The sequence below is a fragment of the Canis aureus genome, chromosome 6 (genome assembly GCF_053574225.1).
Source record: "Canis aureus isolate CA01 chromosome 6, VMU_Caureus_v.1.0, whole genome shotgun sequence".
In the NCBI taxonomy this organism is placed as follows: Eukaryota; Metazoa; Chordata; class Mammalia; order Carnivora; family Canidae; genus Canis; species Canis aureus.
This window is the reverse complement of record NC_135616.1, coordinates 32,305,457-32,325,544: the sequence shown is the minus strand read 5'-3', so window position 1 is coordinate 32,325,544 and position 20,088 is coordinate 32,305,457. Positions and strand designations below refer to the sequence as shown.

At 35.7% G+C, this 20,088-nt stretch overlaps 1 protein-coding gene across 3 annotated transcripts in view; it reads right to left on the bottom strand.

The window, feature by feature from the left end:
• PIK3C3 (phosphatidylinositol 3-kinase catalytic subunit type 3) overlaps nucleotides 1-20,088 on the bottom strand; it is a 136,981-nt gene that overhangs the window by 96,814 nt on the left and 20,079 nt on the right. For all 3 annotated transcript variants that reach the window (XM_077900602.1, XM_077900600.1, XM_077900599.1), the window contains exon 5: nucleotides 143-229. In XM_077900602.1, the coding sequence (XP_077756728.1) occupies nucleotides 143-229 (87 nt within the window). The remainder of the gene's footprint in view (nucleotides 1-142; nucleotides 230-20,088) is intronic.

Sequence of the window (20,088 nt, the reverse complement as noted above, 5' to 3'; positions counted from 1 at the left end):
CAAAACTCACAACTACAAGTAATCCTCAATGTTCTCACATTTGTGAGATAACCTGGCAATAAGCAATGCTTCTCAAAAAGTCCTGACCTAGATATCTGGAAAAAATATTTTGGGGGGTTAAAAAAAGAGGGATATAACCCACCTCATTTATCATTTCTATTTCTCTAAATGTCAATCTATCCAGCCAATCCACTTTCACCATGTGTCCTTGTCGGTGAGCTTTGGTGAGCTGCAGAATAAATGAAATGAAGAAAATTTTAACATGATTTCGTAGAAAAGAGGATAAAAATTGTAATTATCATCAACATGGTTAATTAGAAGTACCAACTAATGCAATAAGACAATAAAAAGGAAATAAACGGTATACAATGGTGAAGAAAGAAGTAAAACTGTCTTTATTTGCAGATGACACGATCATCTCTGTAGACATAAACAAAGAAAAGTAAAAAAAAAACAAAAACAAAAACAAAACAAAACAAAAACAAAAAACCTCCAGGGGGGGAAAAAAGCGAACAAACCTCCAGGAACTAGTAAGCATTTAGAGCAAAGTTGTAGGATACAAGGTTAACAAATGAAAGTCAATCTCTTTCCTATATACCAACAATAAACAAGTCAAATTTTAAATTAAAAACACAGTATCATTTACATTACCACCCTAAAAATGAAACTGGTATAAATATAACACCATCTCTATGAAGAAAACTACAAAAATATGTGGAACAAAATCAAAGAACAAAATAAATGGAGAGATATATTCTGTTCACAGATAGACTTGAAATTGTCAAGATGTCAGTACTTCCCAACTTGATCTATAGACTTAGTAAAATCTCAGTCAAAATCTCAGGCAGGTTATACATATCAACAAGCTGATTCTAAAGTCAATATGGAAGGGCAAACGGCCAAGAATTATGAACACAATTTTGAAGAACAACAGTTCTCGAACTGTTGTTAGTATCCAATTTCAAGACTTAATAAAGAGCTACAATAATCAAGATATTTGATTTTGAGAAAAGAAGAAACAAACAGATGAATAGAGCAGAAGAGAGAATCCAGAAATAGACCCCTTAAAGAGTCACCTAATCTTTGGCAAAGAAGCAGAGGCAATATAACAGAACAAAGACTTTCAACAAATGGTTTGGAACAATTGGTGCTCCACATGCAAAAAAAATGCATCTAGACACAGAACTTGAAACACAAAAATGAAGTCAAAATAGATCACCTAGGGATGCCTGGGTGGCTCAGTTAAGCATCTGCCTTCGGCTCAGGGCATGATCCTGGAGTCCCAGGATCGAGTCCCACATTGGGCTCCCTGAATGCAGCCTGCTTCTCCCTCTGCCTAAGTCTCTGCCTCTCTCTCTCTCTCTGTGTGTCTCTCGTGAATAAATAAATAAAATCTTAAAAAAAAAAAATAGATCACCGAAATGCAAAATTATAAAACCCCTAGAAGATAACATAGAATAAAATCTAGATGAACGTGGGTATGGAAATGACTTCTTAAATGCAACACAAAAGCACAATCCATGAAAGAAAATAACTGACAACCTGGACTTATTAAAATTAAAAACTTCTGCTCTATGAAAGACATCATCAAGAAAATGAGAAGCTACACCACAGAGTAGGAGAAAATATTTGCAAAAGACATGCCTGATAAAGGACAGTCATCCAAAACATACAAAGAACTCTTAAAATATAGTATGAAAATAAGCAACCTGGTTAAGAAAAGTGTGCCAAAGAACCTTAATGGACAGCTCATCAAAGAAGACACATAGATGGCAAATGAACAATATGTCAGGGAAATGCAAATCAAAACAAGATACCACTAAACACCTATTAAAATGGCCACAATCTGTAAACACCTATAACACCAAACGCAGATGAGGATGTGGAGCAACAGGAAGTCTCATTTATGCTGGGAATTCATTGCTACATTGGGGGAAAAAAAATAGTACAGCCACTTTGGAAGACAGTGTGGCAGTTCTTACAAAGTAAATATACTCTTACCATACGATCCAGGAATTGCATTCCTTGGTATTCACCCAAATAAGCTGAAAACATGTCCACACAAAAGCCTGCACATGGATATTTATAGCAGATTTATTCAGAATTGCCAATACTTGAAAGAATGAAGATGTCCTTCACAGGTGAATGGACAAATGTGGTACATTCAGACAATGGAGCATTATTCAGTGCTGAAAAGAAAGGAGCTATCAAACCATAAAAAGATACAGAAGAACCTAAAGTGCATACTACCACATGAAAGAAGCCAACCTGGAAATACTATATACTGTATGATTCCAACTACATGACATTCTGGAAAAGATAAAACTAAAGAGACAATAATAATATAAACAGTTGCCTGGGGTTAGCAGGGGAAGAAAAATAAATAGGTCGAAGAGAGAACTTTTAGGGCAGTGAAGCTAGCTGTATAATAATATAATGATGGATAAGTACCATTATATGTCTGTCCAAGCCCACAGAAAGTACAACACCAAGAGTGAACCCTGAGGAAAACTAAGAACTACGCGGGATTATGATGTGTCAATGCAGATTCATCAATTATAATAAATGTACCACTATGGTGGGGGGATACTGATAATGGGGGTCACTATGCAGGTATGGGAACAGAGGGCATATAAGAACTCTCTGTATCTTCCTCTTAATATTACTATGAACCTAGAACTGCTCTATAAAAATTAAATCTTTGCAAGTCTAAAAAAGGGGTAGGGTTAATGTCACCTTCTCATTTGAAACATTTTTACATATAACAGAAACCATACACAACTATCAAGATAAGAAATGCACTTGGCTAGACACTAATCATTATATTTTTTAGAAAAAATAGCTTTAAAAATTTTGTTTAAAGGTCCACAATCTGCCATTTAAACATGTTAAAAAATAATGAAGTCTTTCCTAAAAGTATCTCCATGTTCTACATTTCTTATATTTTGATTATAAAGAGAGAAATTTATAGTAAGAACAGTTTCTCAAATGGGAAATAAACTACTTTGTCTATTTCCTTCCCATCTCTCAATCTAAAGAAATTATAAAAACTAAGTTACATACAGTTAGGCATTTCTCTGAGGTCTATAATTTAATATTCCAAGATTTAAGGGCATACATGTGCAAGTGTGTTTTAATTTTAAGAAGCAGTGATTAAAGGATTAACAGTAAAAAAGAACTGGCAGTAAGAAAATAATTTCTGGAGTTGCAGTTGACAGAGCCCTATGAAGATCTTACATATCAATCTACCCTTGGTTTCAGAAATTAAATAATGCATTGATACTTCAAATCCACAGAGAATGAGACAATTTCCAAGGTCCTCAAATTGGAACAAGATTTTATTAGAAAGTGTAATTTAAACAGCAATATTCATGTTTCAAAACCTCTCTTTCTGGGGATCCCTGGGTGGCGCAGCGGTTTAGCGCCTGCCTTTGGCCCAGGGCACGATCCTGGAGACCCAGGATCGAATCCCACGTCGGGCTCCCGGTGCATGGAGCCTGCTTCTCCCTCTGCCTGTGTCTCTGCCTCTCTCTCTCTCTCTGTGTGACTATCATAAATAAATAAAAAATTTAAAAAAAACAAAACAAAACAAAACAAAAAAAACCTCTCTTTCTTTTTAACAAACTCATAGCATAAAGCAAAACTGGGCAGCAAAGCCCTACAGAATGGTTTGTATTTCGTTTCCATCATATATGTTATGATGGTATTCCTACAAGGACGCCAACACTTCTAACAATTATTAGCTCTCAAGGAACTAAAAACCTTCTTTAATATTCTTTATCTTCTTCAACTAAGGAATTCTCAGCATAACTACGTGGCCATACTATTTCAGAAGTAAAAACAGTAACTTCATACAAAAATTTTGAGGACCATTGTAATATAAAAATATCACCTTAGCTTTCTTCCAAATAACAAATTCCTTTTTACCCGAGGTAATATCTAAATGAAAATGGATAAGGCAATATCAGTGCTTAGCGTAATTCCTCATATAAGACAGGGACTAAGCATTTTGTTGAAGTTTAAGCAAATACACTATGATCGTGGAAAGAGACCAAGAATTAGTCACAAGGAAACCAAAGAACACTAGGCAATGTGACCTAAAGGGAGTACTAGAGTTGGAGCCAGAAGACCTGGGTTCTAAACCTAGCACTCCATTTTCCAACTCTCATTTTTTAATTGAACTATTCTTGATGTACAGCATTACATTAGGTTCAAGTGTACAACATAGTGATTAAACAAGTCTACACATTATGCTATGCTCACCACAGTATGCTATGCTATGCTAACAATTTAAGTCTGTCATGTTTGAACCCATATCTACAAAATAAAAGTATTAACTTCTATTCCTATTCCCAAAATTCAAAGAAGATAACTGATGGAAAATATAACAGTAGTTATTATTTCCCATAGTCCATCAAGATTTTTATTCTTGCTCACTTTGCAACATGTTCCAAACTAGTTTTTGAAATCAATGAAAATATAAAGGGTCCATATTATAGGATTTGCTTTTATGAACAAAAGTTAACACTAAAAATCAGTAATTAGACTTTATATGATTAGACATAATATAGCAAGAAAGAAAAGAAAAATAACACTTATTTCACATGCCAAATTTTTGGTACTTTTTATAACCTAACCACACTATAAAGTAGATAGTTCTGACCCCAATTTGCAGGTGATTATCAACTACTACAAGGAAGTGGCAGAACGAGGATTTAAATCCCAGGTCTATGTGATTCTATAGTCCATGCTCCTTCCACCAGTTTTGCTGCCCTCTTTACTGATGCACTCTTTAGGAAGATATTTAGTTAAACTAATTTCTGTAATGTATTGAACACTAGTTTCCTATGCATGATATAGTATATCAGCGTAGGTGATTCTACGCTGGTTACCTCTGAGGCAAGAATCAGGAATAGCAAATTAAGTTTAGGTGCGGGAGAATGTAGTAGGGCTTTCTTTCCCTTACTATATCATCAGACAGGTCATAAATTTTCTGAGGTCATTTTCACTAGTTCCAGAATTCATGTTTTCTGCTAATACATATTATTTCTTACGTAGCATATAACCAGCTTCTCCATTTGAATACTATAGATGACCATTCTCAACCATACAGATAGCCACCAAAGAATGAGTGGTCAGGATGGCAGTACCATAAATTGGTAAAGTCACAAGTTTAAATTATCCTAGATAAATTCACATTTGTGCATCATTATTCACAATACGGAAAATTTAGACATAAAGAATATAAATGTCCACTGAACTGTATGGTACACATACACTATGGAATACTGTATACCCTGATGCAGAAAAATTATTGCTTCTGTTGAATGCACAAGTGACTACAAAAGGAGAGGTACCACTTATACTATGACTCTTTACAAGTTTATCTCCTGACCAGACTCTGAGATTGAGAGAATTGCTAGATATTTCTCCTTGATTTAGTTTTTATAATTTCTACAGAATTGGAAAGTTGTCACTCAAAATGTCCACTAGCCACCTGCACTATTTATCTATTTACTGTGTTACAAATCACCCCAAAACTGAATACCTTAAAACAATAATCAGTTTATTATTTCTCATGATTCTTGGAGAAGTCAAGAAGCCATCTTCTTGTGGGACATCTAGATTATTTTTTCTATTGGCCTAAGAGTCTCTCGTGAGACTACTGTCATTTTGGTGGCTGGAGCTAGAATGTCCAAGATAGCTTCACTCACATTTACAATAACTTTGTGGGATAAGATGGGCTCAGCTGGTAAACCAGGGTGGTTGGGCCTCTCTATTTATGCATGTATGCTCAGAGTTACTCCCTCTCCAGATGGTCTTTCAGCACAGGAAGTCCAACAGGATACCCAGACTTCTTACATATGGCTCATTGTTCCCAAAAGTGCAAAAACAGAAGCTATCCACTTGTCTTAAGGTTTAGGCCTGGAACAGGCATAGCCTCACTTCAGATGGATTGTATTAATTAAAAAAAAGTCACAGAGCCACTACAAACCAGCAATTGCACTCATAACAGACTCTCCTACAAAGATACAAATGTAGTGATCCAAAGGGGCATCTGTACCCCAATGTTCATAGCAGCAATGTCCACAATAGCCAAACTATACAAAGAGCCCAGATGAATGGACTCTATCCATCAACAGATAAATGAATAAAGATTTGGTATATATATAATAATGGAATATTATTCAGCCATCAAAAAAATGAAATCTTGGGGCACCTGGGTGACTCAGTGGTTGAGCATCTGCCTTTGGCTCAGGTAGTCATCCTGGGGTCCTGGGATCGAGTCCTGCATTGGACTCCTGCAGGGAACCTGCTTCTCCCTCTGCCTATGTCTTTGTCTCTCTCTCTGTTTCTCTCAAGAATAAAAAAAATAAAATCTTAAAAAAAAAAAAAGGAAAGAAAGAAATCTTGCCACTTGCAACAATGTGGATGGAACTAGAGGGTACTCTGCTAAGCGAAGTCAGTCAGTCAGGGAAAGATAATTATCATTTGATCTCACTCATATGTGGAATTTAAGAAACAAAACAAAGAAGCATAGGGGAAGGGAGGGAAAAATAAAACAGGGAGACAAACCATAAGAGACTCTTAATCATAGGAAACAAATTGAGGGTCACTGGAGGGGAGGGGTGGGAGGATGGGATAATTGGGTTATAGGCATTAGACAAGGCACTTGATGTAATGAGCACTGGTTAATATACAACTGAAGAATCACTGAACTCTACTTCTGAAACTACTAATAATATGCTATACGTTAATCAACTGGATTTAAATTTTTTAAGGTATAAAAAAATAAAATAAAAATAAAGTCACAGAGCTAGAGCATATCCCAAAATGGAATGGAAGAGTGAGTATCAAGAGGCATGTTTCACTGAGGGTCATCTTTGGAGACTAGCTAGTATAGCACTTATTGAAAAGGCCAAACATGTAATACAGTTGACTGCTCAATTGCAAAAGGCCTGTGGGAGAGAATCTGCAGATGGCAGTCAGCTCTTGACTGGACTTCAAGCAATAGGGAGATCTAGAATTAGCTATCACAATTCCTAAATGATTAGCCCTGCCTTCCTCTCCAAAATAATCTCCCACAATTTTCCAACTGGCATTCTATACATAAGGCATTTTACATTGAAGACTCAATACAGATGAAATGATTAAACACTGGATAAAAACTTTTTACTAAAAAACTTGGAAAATGTTACAAAATTATAAAGCACTTATGCACTTTATAAGCAGGTGTCATAATTAGATCATAATCTATGTTACTTCATTTCTTGTAGGTGCTAATAACAATGGAGATGGCCTTGGTGGTTTTCACCAGTCCAAAGCAGCTGCTGGTTGTCTCCAGCCTGGGCACTTCCACAGTAACTAAAAAACAAAAATGAACTTTAACAATGTATATTTCATTTTGGGTCTGAAATGTCAGTGACCTAGATCTTTCAAAAGACAAAATCTGCATTCTGTTAAACAGCAGGATAAAACTAGTACAATCTGTTTCAAATTGCTTGTGAAGAAATAATCCTCACAAGGGTGCCCATCATAGGAAGGAGATAGGTCAAGAAAGCAATAAGAGTGTCAATCTCCCTTTTTAAGGAACACAGGTTTCCACAGAATTCACAAGAAGACACACAGAACTCAGAAGAGAAGTTCACTGTCACAGAAATAATAGAATTATTGAGTTCTAACGTCAAAACTTACAGCAATGGGTCATTAAAGGCCATTTAAATAAAAGAAACTGTTAAGACAGTATGTTCAGGAAACTGCTTGGAGTACCAACCATGTACTGTCAGCCTTAATAGGAAGACAGAAACAAGGTCTCATATTCCTCGGTGTTGAATACAAGTGCTGCACTTAATATAAACTAAGCATAGTTGGGAAAACAAATGTCAAAGCCATCCCTAGGAATATGACTTCCATGATCACCACAACTCACAGTTCATCTCTCCTTACCTGTCTTACTAGATAGATTCATATTCTACTACAAGCTTCTTGAGTGCTAGAGCTATGATGGTTGATGGAATCCAGCACTTACCAATTCAATGAATATATTTGCAAAGGGCTTCTCATGTAAAAGGGTGACAGATGGAAAAAAAATGTTTGTACACTTCAGAATTCTGCTTCAGAGGTTTGGAGAATGGATGGGAAACATGGTGTCAGGGCAGGACAGGTACATTCAAAAAAATCTGGAGAGAAGAATGATTCAGGTCCTTGGGTCACTTTTCCCTAGTATTTATATATTCTTAGTGTAAGTGTATGTTACTTGATTGCTACTGAAAGCTGCAAACTTTCATTGGGTCCTCTGCACTAGAGGTAAGCACAGAATGTTAAACTACAGAACCAAGTTCCCTGCCCTCACAGAACTTAAGGGTAGGAAGAGATGAGTCTCTTAGATTTATACCCTTATGTGTATCTACAGATTAAAGCAGTAATATGAAAGTACTGAACAGGATGCTATGACAGAAAATAATGGGGGATCTTGAGAAGGCCTCTCAGGCAGGTAATAGTCAAGCAGAGACTAGAAGGATAAAAGAATCAGCCAAACAAACAGAATGATACCATCCAGGCAAAGGAAATAGGTTGTCTGTGGGCACAACAGTAACTTTCATGTGCCTAGGGATTAACAAAAAACCAGATGGTAGTCCTCAGTAAATATTAAATTAAATAAATCAAGTTCTCTTTAAGGTGGAGGGTAGGAGGGAGCCCAGGTGGCTCAGCGGTTTAGCACCTGGAGACCCGAGATCAAGTCCCACATCAGGTTCCCTGTATGGAGCCTGCTTCTCCCTCTGCCTGTGTCGCTGCCTCTTTCTCTCTCTCTCGCCCCCTCCCCCCCCCCCCCCCCCCCCCGGTCTCTCATGAATAAATAAATAAAATCTTAAAAAAAAAAAAAAAGGTAGAGGGTAGAAGATCTACATACACATAAGATGCTTACTGAGAATCAGCTTTCTTGAGGCTCATCATCATCTAGATTTTTCCTTAGACACTATACTTAAAGCCTGAAGAAGGAAAGGGAAGAGTAAGGACTGAAAAATAATGTCTTTTTATTTCAAGTCTGCCCAGAAATCTGTAGTGAGACAAATGGGGAGAAGAGGTGTGGAGAGGGAAGAAGACATTCACTGACTCAAAAGGAAACTAGAGAGAAATGATTTCTGCCTTTCAAATTATCCTTGGCTGATTTCTTCTGTATTCATACACCTATCTTTATGAAAGAAATCAATCATCATGTATTTATCAAATAATACCAGACACGTAGCCCAAGTTCACAGATGCTATGCAAGGGGTTACTCTTGTTTATTAAGAGACGATATAATTCCATAAGGAGTTTAGTGACTAGCGGTGAAAACAAGATGAACACATAAGACAATATATAAAAGAACTCAAAGATGCATACCAAATTTTAATCCTGATTTTAAGCACTCACATATACCTTATACCTTATCATTACACCTGCTAACCTGGAAATATAGTATATGAGCGAATCAAATAAGCCATCTAAAAACAACTCAAAACAATACTCCTTTCTTATCTTCAAACCAACAGAAAATTTAGAATGAATAATGGCTTTACAACACCACAGAATGGCAAACATTTTAAATATTCAACCAGAGGACTGCTGAAATTCATCATGGCGCATTCATTCACACCAGGCAAAGACCTACAGTTTTTACAAATCATATTGTAGAAGTATCTTTTTTTTTTCAAAGACTTTATTTATTTATTCATGAGAGACACAGAAAGAGAAAGGCAGAGACACAGAGAGAGAAGCACGCTCCATGCAGGGAGCCCAATGTGGGACTCAATCCTCAACTCCAGGATCACACCCTGAACTGAAAGCAGACGCTTAACCACTGAGCAACCTAGGCGTCCCTCATATTGCAGAAGTATCTTAAATGACCTGGAACAATTCTGAAACACGATTAAGTGTAAAGACAGGATTCAACTAAACACATATACAATATCATCCCAATTTAAGAATACGTATACACTTACATAACATGTATATTTATTTGATTACTGAAAACATATCAACAAAAATATTAATGATGGCTATTTCTGGGCAAAAGGTTAGAGGAGATTTTTATAGTCTTTGTGTTTTACCAATTTTCTTTTAAATATCTTTTACTTCAAAAAATAATGTTATTTAAAAATTAAAGTGATTTTAAAAACAATTAAGTGTGAGGAAATCTCTGCTGAGAAAGCCACTAAAGATCAGCATTAATCAAGATGATGCTATAATGAAGTTACTTCACCTCATAATAAAAACTAAAAAAAAGACCTGATTAATTTAATTTGAGCATCTAAAATGGAAACCAGGCATTAACATAATTGTTCTCTCTCAAATTATTTCTTCCAAAAGCCTTTCAACAAGGTCTTACTAAAGAACTGTATAAATTAAAAACCACCATTTTTCAATGTACAGTTACCAAAAACTCCTATACAGAGAAATTTATAGGCTTTATGTATCAAACCTTACTCATGTCAAGGAGCTTTATGAGGAAATTTACAAGATAAATAAATTTTCCCTCCAAAGAAGTAGCTATATGATACCTGGGCCAGATACACATATGCTTTCTTAGGAAATCGAAGAGGGGAAAAATGACAAGTTGTATTCTTTACCCTGTCACTGGAATATTAAATGAAAAAACTCAGTCCGCTCTGTCACCAGAAAGAAAACTTTCAGATTCACAGAGTCTATGTGAAAGTTCAAAATTTATCTCTTGAAACATGTAAGAATACTGACCAATAAAAGTGCTTGCTATTACTACATACAAGACTATTTTTCTTCAGCATGATTATATAAGTGGTATTTAATTCAACTACCTCATTATCTTCTTCCTCTTAATTCCCTCAAGTTAAAGGCCAAAGCATAATTCTTTCAACTGTAACACTTCCCTGAACCTAGACTGGAACTGAGCTAAATTAATAAATGTTAGTTGAAGAGAATACATTGTAGGTCAGCTAACGCATTCACAAGATGCACTATGGCTCATAAAATTCTATTATTAAAATGTACAATTCTTCAATAAACATACGACAATGAATCTTACTTGTATCAAATCAAATACAAGCCATACAGGAATTTATAATTCAAGAACAAATATAGCTGTATGTAAGAATTCACTTGGAACTGCTAAAATTAAAAAAGGATTTGTGTGTGTGTGTTAGAGACTTTGTACACGCACTTATGTATTTATTTCTTAGGAAGCATAGGAGTTTCTTCTATTTTGCTGATTAACGAAGTCTTAACTACAAATCTTCAATTTTACTTTGAAACTTAACATGTAAATCTTATTCAGGAAGAGTGGTTTCTGCATCATAAAAGTTTCATTCAGTTAAACTTCTTAGTGATTAATCTAGTCTTAAAAGCATGTTACTTCCTATTTTTCTGGCAGAGACTATAGTTGTAAAGACAGGCAATAGATTTATAGAACATCAATCAATATTATTTTAAGGCTCAATCTTAAAAATGACAAAAACTAATTTAGTCTACTTGCTACCATTGTTTTCAAGACAAATCTAAAAGCTTTGACAGTCTTAGACAACAGTAAGCAAACCAAAGTGATTGATAAAGAAGATTCTACTATGTATCATTAGGAATAAATTTATAAGAGATTCCCAAATCTTTCTTTTATAACAAAAAAGAACTGCAACACAGAATCAAATCAAATAAGCTATGTTTATAAAAATTACACCTATTATTTATATAAGACCTGTAGCTAAGAGGTGTTTTTGATGATGTCAGTGGTGCCACTGAACAAATTTCATACCTCTGAATGATTTCAGCAGCTGTCATCATAATTCTGTTGTTTATTACTGTCATTTACAAAAGATCTGAGGAAGGAAATATACCAAAGTGAGATGCTTCTGCCTATCTCAAATTTTATAGCAGGATTCTGTTCTTTTATTTTTAAAGTAAAAATCTCTCCATTAACACTTCTGATCACTGCTTTCATTCCCCTAAAACGTAGACATTTAAAAAACAGGAGTTTTTGCTGTTGTTGTTGTTGGTTTCTTGTCACTAAAGTACATTAATGACAGACAAAATACATAAATGAGGTTCTCATTTTTTGAGACCATGACATAATTTCTACTGTACTCATTACTATTTGTCTTTCATCGTGATGCTGTTGATGCTAATGTCATTTTTTACGATTCCTATTACAAAAATAGAGCCCGAATGACCACCTTTTTTTTTTCTTTTGAAGATTTTACTTAGGGATCCCTGGGTGGCGCAGTGGTTTAGCGCCTGCCTTTGGCCCAGGGCATGATCCTGGAGACCCGGGATCGAATCCCACGTCGGGCTCCCGGTGCATGGAGCCTGCTTCTCCCTCTGCCTATGTCTCTGCCTCTCTCTCTCTCTCTCTCTGTGTGTGACTATCATAAATAAAATTTAAAAAAAAATTTAAAAAAAAAGATTTTACTTATTCATTTGAGAGAGAGAGAGTATGCACACAGGCAGGGGGAGGGGCAGAGGAAGAGGGAGAAGCAGGCTCCCCACTGAGCAGGGAGCCCAATGCTGGGCTAGATGCTGAGCTCCCTGGATCCCAGGACCCTGGGATCGTGACTTGAGCCAAAAGCAGAATGATTAACCAACTGAGCCATCTAGATACCCCCAATTGACCGCTTTTATCAATGAAAAATCACCATAAATACAGAAATAGCTGGTTATGAAATGAGCCACTGTGAGAGCTATAATGAGGAGTTTTGACTGCCAGTCTTTCTATCTAGTCATAATGTATGTCATTACTATTTAAATCTTCCACCAGTTTTGGTAGTTCTATTAATTTTAAAAACATAAAATAAAAGATAATGCCTTCATTTTTTGAAACATCTCCTTGGATAATTCCATATGTCTCATATGTCTAAAACCTAATCAGAAAATATCATTATGCAAAGTACACATTTAAGTCATCAATTTGGGGGTGCAAGGGTGGCTCAGATGGTTAAGTGTCTGCCTTTGGTTCAGGTCATGATCTCTTGGTCCTGAGATGGAGCCCCACATCAAGCTCCCAACTCGGGGCAGTCTGCTTCTCCCTCTCCCTCTGCCTCTGCCCCTGCTTGTGCTCTCTCAAATGAATAAACAAAAAAACTTTAAAAACAATCTTTTAAAAAGTCATCAATTTGGTAACCTGTCCTAGAATTTGTAACCAAAAATGATGTCCAACTTATAACAAAACTCATTTCTTAAATTATATTTCTAAAAACCAAAACATTTGCCAATCTTAGTTTTCCAATATATGTTCTCTAGATCCATCTAACATCAAGAGCAAATAAGCAAATAACATTGGGTTTAAGCTCCAATTTCGATAATATGGAAGACTAAGATAAAGTAAAAATCCTCACACGACAAACACCTAAAACATATGAAGTAATAGTAAAATAGGTATAACAACTTAGAAAGTCTCACACCAGATAAGTTTCCAATCTACAATTACAATCCAATGAAAGCTAAAGTCAATAGTCATAACAAACAAATGGAATACATCTCATATGGATATCTCATTATCCATATGAGATAATACTGGAAATAAAATAACTATTTCAAAATAAAACAATAACATAAAAACATTAAATACAAATCAAGGAATCAAAACACAAAAGAACAAGACATTATCTATGACTAGAGATATATGTACACCTTAATATTGGGTACAGTAATTCTTCCCATTGTATTCCCCTTTTTCAAACTCAAGTAGTTTTACAATATGGATCAACAAAACTGCTGAGATCAATATGACCATGATATTAAAATTAGAGAGGTAAAGTCAAAGAAAGGAAAGTAATAGGACATTCTTATTTATAAATATATACAAAATTTAAGCAGAAAATTAGCAAACTGAATCAAACAATTAAAAAACAAAATAGGGAAACCTGGGTGGATCAGTGGTTGAGAGTCTGCCTTTGGCTCAGGGCATGATCCCAGAGTTCTGGGATCTAGTTCCGCACTGGGCTTCCTGCATGGAGCCTGCTTTTCCCTCTGCCTGTGTCTCTGCCTCTCTCTGTGTGTCTCTCATGAATAAATTAATAACATCTTTAAAAAAAATAATAACGTATGGGGGCGCCTGGGTGGCTCAGTCAAGTTGAGCATCTGAATCTTGATTTTGATTCAGGTTATGATCTCAGGGCTATGAGATCAAGCCCCGTATCAGGCTCCACTCACAGTGGACTCTGCTTGTCCTTCTCTCTCTACTCCTCCCCCTGCTTGAGTGTGTACTCTCTCTTACTCTCTCTCAAATAAATAAATATTTAAATAGAACATATCATAATGCAACAAGATTTATTCGAAGAACGTGAGGACAATTTAAGACAGAATACCTATTAATGTAATCCTTTACATAATTAGGTGTATCAGGGGTCGCCAAATGAGTACACAAACTCACAGGACTCCGAGGCAGCTGTAATCACAGCTAAGATTTATAATAGCAACACAATAAGAATATACAGTTAGATGGTTCAGTAAGGGAAAAAAGACAGAGGGTCTGGAAAAATCCATACATAGGCTTCTATACTTTTCCCCCTCCACCCAAAAAAGAAACATACTTGAGTATGCTTTTTTCTCTAGGAAGAAAAATGCAGCCTAAGAAGGCCCATTTGAGATTAGAGGTTTTTATCAGGGGCTGGTCACACTCTGTTCCCTGAATTCTCTGCTCTCAACTACCTAAGTTCTAGACTCCCAGGAAGAAAGCAGGTATTTGCTATCAATCACAATGTATAATAGCCTAGGCACCATCAAACATCTATACCAGACAGCCTAGCGATTTAGCACTGCCTTCAGCCCAGGGTGTGATCCTGGAGACCCGGGATCGAGTCCCACATCAGGCTCCCCACACGGAGCCTGCTTCGCCCTCTGCCTGTCTCTGCCCCTCTTTGTCTCTAATAAATAAAATCTTAAAAAAAAAAAAAATGTTGCTGATACTCTGAAAGGTGGAAAGATCTGACGCCCATCTCACTGCTAGACTTCCCATTATAAAAAAAAAAAAAGATCTATATCAAAGATCTATATCAAGTTCTCAAACATCAACTGAGGGCCATCCCTGCAAGCAGGACCTCCTAGAGATGGCAGCCTCAGGCCTGTTAAGTTAACTGTTTTAAAGAAAGAAAAAAAGAATCTCCAAAATATTTTGGTAATTTTCAATCCTCGTGCATCATATAAAGTTTTAGTAATATAAAAGAGGACTTTCTTGACCATATATACACACACACACACACACACACACACAGAAGTACAAGCCAACATCTTATTAAATGGTTAAATGTAAAAAATATTTTCTTTAAAGTCAGGAACACACAAGGATGCCTCCACCACTGTTTCTGTTAGACACTACATCAGAGTTTCATGTCTCAGCCACAGAAGAAAAACATAAATGAAAGAAATAAAAATTATTTTCAGGTCATTATCACATAGAAAAGTCAAAAGAATCATTAGATAAACTATTTGAAACAATGAATTCAGACAGAAACGTTGCTGAATGTAAGATTAATAAACAGAAATCAATATTATTCCAAAATTCCTATTTTTTTTTTACCAATCTAAAAATACAATCTTTAGAAGACATACAATACCAACAAAAACTACTTGAGATTTAGAAATAAATGCAACAGAAAATGTATAGATACTAATCTTTGAAATCCAACAATTTCACTCCTAGATTTCTACACTAAAGAAATCACTTGTGGATATACGGTGCAATATGAAACAGTGTAATACGAAATGGCATTCACTTCAGCCCTGTAAATAACAGAAAAAGCTGAAATTGTTGGGAGAATAAATAAATTTACTCACCAATGGAATACTATAGAATAGTTAAATGAAAGCAATCAAGCTACATGGATAACTATCAAGAATAGCATAAGTTTAAAAGAGTAGGGCAGCCCCGGTGGCGCAGCGGTTTAGCGCCGCCTGCAGCCTGGGGTGTGATCCTGGAGACCCGGGATGGAGTCCCACGTCAGGCTCCCTGCATGGAGCCTGCTTCTCCCTCTGCCTGTGTCTCTGCCTCTCTCTCTCTCTCTCTGAATAAATAAATAAATCTTTAAAAAAAATTAAAAAATAAAAGTAAATTACAAAACAAAAAAATGAGGGAAGTTTTAACAAATATCTGTGATTTTTTTTTTTTAATTTTTTTTAATTTTTATTTATTTATGATAGTCACATAGAGAGAGAGAGAGAGGCAGAGACATAGGCAGAGGGAGAAGCAGGCTCCATGCACCGGGAGCCTGACGTGGGATTCGATCCGGGGTCTCCAGGATCGCGCCCTGGGCCAAAGGCAGGCGCCAAACCGCTGCGCCACCCAGGGATCCCATATCTGTGATTTTTTAAAATCTTTTTTAAAACAGTAAGAAACAAGGCAAAATGTTAAATGTCCAATCTTGACAATGAATACATGGATGTCTATTACATTATTTTATATTTTTTGTTTAAATTTATAACATAAATTAAAAAACTTAACTGTACACATACATAATTTTAAAATCCAGGCATTCAGGGAGCCTGGGTGGTTTAGACAGTTGTGGGTCTGCCTTGGGCTCAGGTCATGATCCCAAGATCCTGGGTTCAAGCCCTGCATCGGGGTGCCCTGCATCGGGCTCCCTCTGCCACTCCCTCTGCTTGTACTCTCTCCCTCTATCAAATAAATAAAACATTAAATTAAATTAGATACAAAAATAATAATTTAACTCGCAAGGACTGGGAAAACTGAATGAACCTATAGTCTGTGAGTGCCTTCTTAACTACCTTGTCTCACCAATCTTGGGGTTCAATTACCACTTAACTGATTTGGTTAACTCCTTTAGGCTGAAGAACACTTTGATGAAGAAGATAAAACTCAACTAATTCAATTAGGTTGTCTCACATAGACCTATTTCTCCAATGTTCTTCTAGTGCCTTCAAAACAAAATAAAATTTATATTTAAAATACAAATATTTTGTGATCCTTAGGGATTTTTCTTCTAAATGTCAGACAATTCTTGTCATAAATACTTATGTCCACCCCAAATAATCTCTTGAGAATCACTGTTTCTCTTGGGCTGTCTTCCGTTTTAGATTCTCAAATCAGGGACGCCTGGGTGGCTCAGCAGTTGAGAGTCTGCCTTTGACTTGGGGCATGATCCCAGTTCATGGATGGAGTCCACATCAGGCTCCTTGTGAGGAGCCTGCTTCTCCCTCTGCCTGTGTCTCTACCTCTCTCTTTGTCTCTCATGAATAAATAAACAAAATCTTTTAAAAGGTAAATTCTCAAATCAATGGAATGTCTTGTTGATTCCACTCTTGTTGAAACTGTTTTCTTAGAGTCCAAGACTAACCCCAAACTTGATCAATTACTGCATTCCCTGGCTACAACTGGAATCCTAATGTATAATGTGACACCCTTCACATGCCTTAAATCTTAAAAAAGTCAAATACTTATCTTTGGAAAAATTTACATGAAGACTTTAAAGACCTGAATTTAGGTCCTGGTTCAACTGACTGAACATGACACCTTAAATAAATCACTTAACTTCTCTAAGTTTCCATCTTTTCAAGAGTTTAAAATAATGTATGTTACAAGTCTAATCATTACACTCATTAGAATCAAATGAAAGTACATAAGATAAAGTAACAACGCTAACATTTGTTAGTGCTCAGTGATGCCTCACAATATGAAATCCTTTAAGTAGTTTATCTCATTTATATGTAGTCTTCACAATAATGCAAAAAAGTAGATGCTAACTATTATTACTATCATACAGATGATGGCTTAGGAAGAGTGAAGTAGCTAACCTAAGATCACAATTAAACAAATGACAACTGAAATCTGAATGAAAAACTATGTTCAAAGTTATGATTTTAAACACTTCTCTATTTTAGTTCTTAATCTATACGAAAAGCCTTTTAGATATTAAAACACCTTATCATGCAAGATGATTATGATTATTAGTTATTATTCATAATGGCACTAATAATGACACCATTTACCTAGTAATACCCTTTTGTCTCCAACATACAGAAGTGTGCCTTCATTAGAGCTGGTGATGATGGTGGTGACAAAGAGGAATATTACTGTAATAACTGTACAGTGACAGATGGTAATGACACTTATCATGGTGAGCATTTCATAAAATATATAAATGTCAAATCACCACGTTGTACACCTGAAATCAATATAACATTGCATATCAACCAAAATATTTACTTATGTTCCCAAATTTTATTTTGCGAAGTAAAATCATTTTTTAAATGCTACTGTCAAATGAGACATTTTAATACTCAAAAGCACAAGAATCTTAGACTAAAGTCCCTTTAACATTGAATAAATTTTTAAGAAAACGTTAACAAAAGAGGACTTTTCCACATATTTAAAATCAAAATCTCAGTAAGCTACTCTAATTAATGTCTTTAGACTAGTACCCACTCAATGTAATGTATTCAATGTAAAATACTTTTTTTCAAGGGCAAATGTTTCAGCAGGTCAAAGAGTACTATAAAGTAATTTAAAATTAATAGCCTCAATCCCACTTCACAAAATTTCGTCACCAAAAAATTTCTTGTTACCTTAATCTCAATTTTAAATGATTATTTTGTCAATGTTTATTCAAAAGATATAGTATAGAAAGCATATTCAAGTAATGCTCTAAAAAGACAATGTCAAGAGAGAAAGTCCTTTGCAGATTTCCCCAAATTGAAATATCTCACAGCACTTTCTAGTTCCTTCAGGCTAGCTCCTTCGTGGCTCGCTAAGAAATCAACAATCTCCTGAAGACTAATTTAATTTTCAAGGTACCTTAAGAAACAGTGTTCTGGTAGCAGACACAAATAACACAGTTACCCAAAACATAATAATATGGTCACTAACCCATTACAAATTAGTAAATTGGCACTCTAGACCAGTGCTATCCAACAGACCGTTTGGTAATAATGGAAATACTCCATATCTGCACTGGCCAATAGCTGCTAGTCACATGTGGCAATTGAGCATTTGAAATGTGATTATGATAACAGAGCAACTGAATTTTTAATCTTATTTAACTTTAATTAACTTAAATTGCCACATGCGAATTACAGCTATTATTTTAGACACTACAGCTCTAGATTATAAATAACCCTTCAAACTGATTGGCGTTGAGCCTGTTCTCAAGATACTAATTATTCCCGGATGAACTAAAAACATCCAGTTTCTATTGCTATAAACCTGAAGTCTGGATCCTGGACCCTGGACTTAGAATGAACCCGTGCAGACAATATGAGGGTCAGCCTGAAACATCATCTCATCTTACCATAACTTCACTGTCGCAGTGTTCTCCTATACACTCAACTTTCCCCAACATATCTGTGTCACACAGACCACAAAGCATTTTTCATCTAGTCGTTACTTTCTCTTTGCTTCCTCTTAATCAAATTGACAGAAACTAAAGCACATTCCAAAGGCATCAAGCAGAGCTGCTAAAATGAAAAGGAGACAGCGGAGAAGCATGCTTTTGCACTAACCTTTCATGTCTAAAGACATGGATTCAAATATAAATCAAACACTGAAGCTTGGTAGTCACATCCAAAACCCCAGGTGGATATGCATCCTAGTCATAAAATTCTTACAATATGACAAGCTGAAAGACGGAGCAGATGGGAACAATGGGTAAATTTGCTCAAGTAAGGCCCACAATCATTAAAAGGCTAGGTCATGGACAATGAAAGTAGAGTGTATGTTGCAGAGGTCTGGCCTTTGATTATTTTCACAAATCAATTCAAACAGAAAGATGCTACATTTGTAAATATTAATTAGCAAAATTTAGAGCTGGGGAAAAAAGATAATGAGGAAAAACTGGAAGGGGGGTGAGTACATTTTATTGCATTCATTTATTCCCATTCCCTACTAAGTCTAAGAAATCCAACTTATAAAAAATAAAAACCAAACTGAAGGCTCGCATTTGTTTCCTTTTTTCACACTTGTTTCCTCAAAGGAAAACTAGGCATGTTCACAGAATGATGTAAAGTAATCAAAGAGGTTAATTCCACTAAAATTCTTCTGAAAGGGTTTGACTTTGAAAAATACCCAACCTAGAAATCGGGCTTTTAAACTTCAGTTATTCATACTGCAGTCATAATTCAACTTTCATAGCTGA